At 38.7% G+C, this 7,672-nt stretch overlaps 1 protein-coding gene across 10 annotated transcripts in view; it reads right to left on the bottom strand.

Annotated features, from left to right (window-relative positions):
- The window catches only part of tenm4 (teneurin transmembrane protein 4), a 264,928-nt gene that overhangs the window by 24,292 nt on the left and 232,964 nt on the right, over positions 1–7,672 (bottom strand). For all 10 annotated transcript variants that reach the window (XM_036214986.1, XM_036214994.1, XM_036214992.1 and 7 more), the window contains one exon: positions 1,153–1,388. In XM_036214986.1, coding sequence (XP_036070879.1) covers positions 1,153–1,388 — 236 coding nt within the window. The remainder of the gene's footprint in view (positions 1–1,152; positions 1,389–7,672) is intronic.

The raw sequence follows: 7,672 nt of genomic DNA on the forward strand, positions 1-7,672 counted from the left end.
GTTGATGTGCAACACTTTACAGTAGTAAGCTCAGTTAAAGTGAATCAGCTGATTCTGACGTGGAGAAAAATGAGATTTGACCACATAAATGGTGTGTAACCTCGACAAGACGAGGTGTAGGTGTTACGGTTGATACCTCCAGTGTTTAATCATAATAAGTCCCCCTATGAATTTTTTTTTATTTAAAAAAACATTCCCATCAGTGTTTTAATTGTGATTATGAAGTTTTTAACCAAAATCCAACAACCTAAATGTCTTAAAAAGCCATTTTTCATGTTGATCTGAAGCCTCTGTTTCCAAAATCTTCTCTGAGGGGGCATGGCTTTTGGAGTAGCCCCGCCCCTGATCCCCCATGTCTGATTATGATAGCTCTGTGTCTCGCTAGCGTACATCTTCTCCGCTGCTACATAAAACTGTCCATCAACAAGGGTGATCTTTGATGGTTCTGATCCGGATGTCAGCTGGACGAGGAAGTGAAGATCTTCATGGACAGAACTTCCTCCAAAATCCTGATTCTTTCTCCTTCCAGTTCACCAAAGACTCTTTTAGCTAATTCTCCAATGTTTATTGACTGTGATCAATACATTCAATCATTGGTTTCTCAGAGTTCTTGATAAAATAATCAAAGCTAACATCAAAATGCTCTTTCATTGATTTACAATCCTTTCCAACTGCGGTCAAATGAGCCGCCGTTCACATTTCCGTGGTCACATCAAGAAGCTCCGTGGAGTCTGGTGGAGATTTTCCAGCGTTCTCAGTCCTGCTACCGTAAGTATTGGATGAAACTCACACCAAAAATCCAGTGATGCTGATTTGACCACAGAAATGTGAACGGCGGCTCATTTGACTGCAGTCAATGTGAAGATACCATCTTCTCTTCTCCAGAACCTGAACTAGACACTAGGAACAGATGAGGGTTTAGTGATGTGCAGCATTGTGCCCTAAAGAAGGATTAATAATTCAAACAGAGTCTGTCTGCGACAGTTTGATTGACAGCCATTTAAAAGGAGAAATACTAACTTACTAATTTGTTATTTTTCATAAGAAAAATGCCACACATACATGTTAAAAACTCAAAAAACATTATTTTTTATTGGAGGGGGACTTTAAATAATTTAAACAAATGAATCTTGAGAAATAATTCATCCCTACCCTCAGTCTGCGTCCGTACACGGTGACCTGGCCCCGGGCCTGCTCCTTCCTCTGTCTCCACTCCACCAGGTTGAGGCCGTTGTCGATGGGCAGGGTGACGTTCCTCCTGCTGACAGTGGGGTTGACCGTCCCGGCCAGCAGGTGAGGCTCGGTGTACAGGGAGACCTCCATCCCGTTGGCCAAAACCAGCCGCAGTGACCCATCCAAGCCGATGAAGTAGCTGTTCCGAACTTGATCTGGAGAAGGAAAAAAAAAAAAAGGTTTATGGGATAAGAAACAATCTTCCTACAGCTGATGTTGAAGGCATACATTCTCAGAGACACAAATATAACAAAAAAAGAAGCTTCCATTGCAGAACCCAACAGCTACGGCGATGTTGAGTCAGTGACAACACAGATCAATACTGAGAGATTTCTCAGGGCTAGTAAAGAAAAAGTTTTACAGCTGTTGCAGCAGCCTGAAGGATACAGGGGGATGAAAACTATCAAAGCTGCTAGCTCGCCTGTGGCCTCAAAAGAAGGCAGAGCATGCACACTCACCACAGATAAATCCCAACCTGTCCATTACCGCTCCGATGTGACAGCAGCCTGCGTTCCACCTCAACACCAGTGACTAATGTTTCCACAGAGCGCCGTACATGCCTCCTGCAGGAGGCGGCACCTCCTATACTCCCATCGTTTCATCACAAACTGATTCTGAGCGAATATCAACTTAAAAATTGTGGCGCTAAAGTGACCTTTGTTTTGTGCTGAGCAACAACACGCATCACTTACATGGGCTCTCCATCTTCCCTATCTGTGGAGCGCTGATGCATTGTGGGAAATAGGCAGAGGAGACGGGGCATGACCTTGCACAGGCCTCTATGTCTCTTCATCATGTCGACACTCCAGAGGTCCATTAGAGACCACTTGGAAAAATCCTTTCAAAGCAACACCTTGATGCACAATTCAACACAATTCAAGCTGGGACTTTCTAATTTGAACAAAACTTGGTTAATTAGATTTCTAGCATTACTTGCGATAATGCAAGTGTGAATGCTGTAAGCTAGCTGAATGTGGCCACTAAAGATGCTGGAACTGATAATTGAAAAAGCAGAATCTGAAAGCTTGCCAAAATAGCTAAATGCCAAAAAAAAAAAGAAAGAAAAAAGTCTAAACTACCCAAAAACACCTAGCATAATACTAAAATATTTGTTTAAATGCCAAATAAGCCACAAAAAACTGTAAAAATATCTAAATTAGCCAAAAACAGCTATGCATAGTACTTAAATATTAGCTAATCTCCAAATTTGCCTAAACAACTGGAAAAAAGTCTAAACTAGCAAAAAACAGTTAGCATAATACTAAAAATACTTGCTAAACTCAAAATGTGCCTAAAAAAACTGATAAAAAGTCTAAAATAGCCAAAAACAGCTAGCAAAATACTAAAATATTAGCTAAACTCCAAATTTGCCAAAATAACTAAAAAAATCTAATTTTGACAAAACAGCTAGCATAATGCTAAACTATTAGCTAAACTCCAAATTAGCCAAAAAAAATAGAAAATGTCTAAACTAGCCAAAAACAGCTAGCATAATACTAAAATATTAGCTGAACTTCAAATTTGCCTAAAGAACCAGAAAATGTCTAAATTAGCCATAAACATCTAGCATGTTAATAAAGAAGTCACAAATAGATTTTGTAAAATGTTTGAAATTATTCTAAATTCACTTTGTGAAATTGGTGACGGTATATCTGGCATTTAGAAAAACGAAAGAAAAGTAGTGAGTATGGGGTCCGAATTTCTTTTAAAATGCATGGCATTAGATAGACCTGCACTATACAGTTTTTTAGTAGTTAGGGATTTGGGTGGGACATAACTCTACGTTTGGAGGGCTGAATGTGGGGGTAGGGAGAAGCCGTAGGGGGAGGGGAAGAATTCAGATTCTGCCGTACAGTCCTTAAAAAAAACGTGATTTATTTAGTTGTTGCCATCGACATCTCAGTGTTAAAGGGTTCAACCAAAAACACGATGTTAGAACAGGAGAGAGGTCTATCACAGCAATTTTTGGCTCTAATTATGACTTGGAGTATAATCACAGTTATTAACATAAACAAGAGAAATTGGACAAAAAAAGTGTGTCAGTTTATTTTTTGTTATTTTTGATCAATTTTTAGGAAGCAAATAAAAAAAATACAAAAGCCCTGCATATTAAGGAAGCCACTTTTCTTGAAAGGACATAATTCAATATAATGTGACAGCTCCACAACGGTTTGGAGTTGTAGCTATAAAAATCCAGTGAGTCTGACATTCATCTCCCGAATCTTCGAGCTGTCAGCCTTGCATATTGGCACCGAGGCTTGCTGGGACGAGAACAAACAAACAGCCAGATAACTGGAGGAAAAAAAAAAGAAAAAATCTTGAAGGGCAGTAAATTCACGTGTTGTGTGATCACCCAGTTGCCAGCTTACAACGGGTACAACAGTAAATTAATTAACAGGCTCTGTCCTTGCAGGCAGATGTCTAAGACAACAACACGTGATGAAACCAGGTGTTGTCATGTTGCCTTTCAGGTGCACGTTTGCACACAGACAGCAGGAAATGTTCAACTTTTCAAATCCGATTTTACCAGACGAGGAAGTACATGAGCGGAGCAAAGGTGACTTCATTTCTTCCAGAAAGATCAAAGCTATCGACGAGTAATTAGTGACACAAGAGGCCCGACCCGTGTAACGTATCATAAAACTCCAACGTAGAGGAGAAAAAAAAAAAAGATTATTTCCTGGAGGGTCGTGTAGAGACCACCCTTTCTGTGTTTCTGATTTATTTTCATGACACAAAATCAATATTTCTTTTTCATTTCTGGGAAAAACAGAGCGGCACACTGTGTTATTAGAAAAAAGATGGAGAGCAAATACTGCTTTGATTAAGCGTTATAACTCAAAAGTGGTGACACTCTCGGTTTGGGTTCACCTTTCCACGTCTGAATCAAGAACTCTACACTTATTATATTGAAACTAAAGTCACATTATGTATAAGTACAACAAACAAGGAAATGACAATCAGAAGTGGGGTTTTTTTGTCTAAAAAAAGTTCAAAATGGCACAAATTTAATAAAAAATGTGTAAAAAAGCAATTATAAGTATGATATAGTCGCTTATTTTGGGGTACAGCCCCAGTCTTGGCGGGGTGCACCCCAAGCGAGTGGCCTCAGCTAGCGATTATCAGCTGGCTTTGAACTAGTGTGGATCAGAGGAATCCGACTGTTTAATTAAAAAAAATTGGTGATTTCTGCCCAGTGATCCAAATGTTGCCCTCGCGTTTCCGTTAACCATGTTTGCATAATTTCAGAGTCAATGGAAATGGCGCTCATGAAGCTCTTCACTTTCCTCGCCCGAGCTTGCATCTGTCTCAAAACGATACGGCTAAAATTTCTGCTTTTGCTTAACATTTTTTGAACCAGCAGGAGTGAAGATTTCCGCTAGCTAAACTCAGCTAGTATTATCAGAATGGGGGGAATCAAAGGCGGGGCTACTCAGCTGAGCACCAACAGCCACGCCCACATTGGGGAGATTTTGGAAACAGTAGATTCAAATAAACTTGAAATATGGCTTTTAAAGGCATTTAGGTTTGGGGATTTTGGTTAAAAACTTTATAACCACAATTAAAACACCACTGGGAACATTTTTACTTTAAATTGTCATGGGGAACTTTAAAGGGTAACCAAACCCTAAATTAACTTTTTTTGGCTGTTGATCTCTATAAATGTCTATAAAGTGCTGTCTGTTGGTCATCTAAATTGTCGCTCCAAATTTTTGACAAATTGAAATACAACTCTCTATTTCTTCAAAACATAGTCAAAATTGTCTGTGTGCTGCCCCCAACAGGTTGAAATGACGTATTACAGTTGGATTTTGTGATTGGTCAGGTAAGTAACAAAAGTCTGACATCATGATCTGCAGCTCCAGTAATGATAACAGTTCTGTCCCCAAGCCCCAACCATCGGCAGTGGGTGGAGTCAGCCTCCAACTTCCTGGTTTGGTTACCCTTTAAAGATGTTTGTGTGTGTTTTTTAAATAAAAGTAAATATATCGGATTTATATCAGATTTTAAAAAGCTTTTGTTTAAGTTCTGTCTATTAGCGACAGCTGCTATGCCCTTCTTCCTCAGTTTTTGCTCCAAAATGACTTGTTTTTGTTTTGGGAAAAAGCAGAAAGTGGTTTTAAGGCCATTTTGGACAACCTCTGGGCGGCCAGATAAGAAACCAATTATCACAGCAAATGCAGAGGTTGTGCAGTGATGGAAAAGGGCACGTGGACAAAGTTCAGGTTTTGGCTGAATGTGATTTTCTCAACCCTAAAAAGCCATGGCATTATTTCTTTTTAGAGCATAGAGCAGGATGAAACGGGAAGAAAACATTAGAATTGCCTTTGAGGTAAGAGCAGAGAAAGGTTAAAACGTGGAGGCTGAGATGGTGGATTTCTCCAGGCTGGATAAGGAGATGAGCTCGTCTACTGTAGCAGCAGGAATGGACATCACATATCGTGAAATCTGAGCTCCTGCTAGATCTTAAACCTCAAAGAGGTCAAATCTTTGTACCCAAACTGACAGACTTTGATCAGAAAGTCCAACAAAGATTTTACTGCAACTGTTGGTGTGAAAGTGCTGTCACTTCACAGCTAGAGGGCCCTGATTTGAATCTGTCTGTATGGAGTTTGTATGCTTGGGTTTTCCTCCCACAGTCTAAAAGACATGCTTCAGAAGTCGATTGGTAACTCTAAATTGTCTCTTGGGATTGTTTGAAGGTGTCTGTCTACATGTGACGTTACTATAGATTGGCGTCCTGTCCAGGGTGAACTCTACCTTCATTATAAAGTAGCTGGGATGGTTCCAATAACCCCCTTGACCCTACACAGGGCTAAAACTTATATATAAGTTGGATAAATGTTTGTGTATTATATCCAGTGCAGGAAACAAGAACTCCTCAATCAAAAGTCAAATGATTAATCTAAAACCCTTTTTATGACTAACATAAGAAACAAGTTATTGAACAAAAACTAGTGGAGGAATACAAAAGTGCATACCAAACTCTAAGGGGTTAATATAGGGTCATGTCATACTGTCTACGTAACAATGCATCATCTATTTTAGATCTAAATTCTTGGTCAAAAGATTATATACCGTATTTTCTGGACTATAAGCCGCGTTTTTTTTTATAGATTGGCCAGGGGTGTGACTTATTTCTGAATTTTTTTAGACATAAATAGGCTCATATATTCGTTATTTTCCCCCCTAACAACCACTAGAGGGCACTGTAGGTATGTGTATCAGTATTTGCTGCTGTTTGCTGCCAGAAACGCAGAAGAAGAAGTGACGTTCAAAACAAAACAAACGTTGATCTAATCATAATGTCTTTCATGAAGACATGATTATTCTTTGTTTTTATTTGTCTCTCCTTGGACTAATGCGGGACAGCAACCATCAAACTGGGTTATAAGCAGACAGAGGAGCAGCTTCTGCAGGCTAGAAGGTAACCATCGCCGTAAGAAAAAGAAACAACTGAATGATCTCCTGAACCCAAAATAGAGACATGATTACAGATGATTTCGTAGAGCTCTTTAAAATAAATAACTTAACCTCTCAACATTAACAAGATATACAGTCAAAGCCTCCATCAAGTAGCGATGAGGCTAAAAGATAGCTTCTCCACACGCAATGGGTGCATCGTTTATGAACACATGTTTGGACAAGTATTGATCTGTAAATTTAACGCACATTAAAAGAGGCAGTGGACTCAAATTTGACCCATGAGTCGCGTTCAGTATCAAATGCAACGTTACATCGGGCTTGTTGAATTTGTTCATGAATGTTGGACTTTTCTCTTAAAAGTGCGACTTATACTCCGGAGAGTCTTATAGTCCGGAAAATACGGTATATATACTTTTCCCCCTCTTTTTTCTAACATTAGGGATATTTGGTGCCACTTTAAGGCCTAGCTTCTTCCAGTTGATGATACTGGCTGAAGAGGAAGACGTATAAACATAAAGAAATCAGTTTCAGGTAACAACAATTAACATTCCATCCCTATGCTGTGAGTGAAAATGGGATTCCTTTAATCCAAGTGTCAAAGTCAAGGCAATTATTTATCAAGGTAATTCTATCCGGCCCTCCAGATCATTTTATTTTATTGTTATTAATGGCCCAATGTTATCTTGCGCTCATTTCTAACTTGGTTTGACAAAATATATTTTTATGGAGAGTAAAATATTGAAAGTTATTTAAGGTTTAAATTGATTTATTCTGGAATAATATTCCTGCCTTTTTATTTTTCACAATTGTGTTAAAAAGTTACAGTTCAAAAGTTTAAAAAAATGGAATTCTGCTAGATTTTTGGACTATTTTGGTATTTTTTAGGTATTTTAGCTACATGCTAGCTGTTTTTGCTAATTTATTCTATTTTTTTTAAGTTTTTTAGGCCGTTTTGGGGTTAGGCTAATATTTACATGGTAATTGTTTTGGCTGATTTTGGCTTTTTATAAAA

The sequence above is a fragment of the Oryzias melastigma genome, linkage group LG13 (genome assembly GCF_002922805.2).
Source record: "Oryzias melastigma strain HK-1 linkage group LG13, ASM292280v2, whole genome shotgun sequence".
In the NCBI taxonomy this organism is placed as follows: Eukaryota; Metazoa; Chordata; class Actinopteri; order Beloniformes; family Adrianichthyidae; genus Oryzias; species Oryzias melastigma.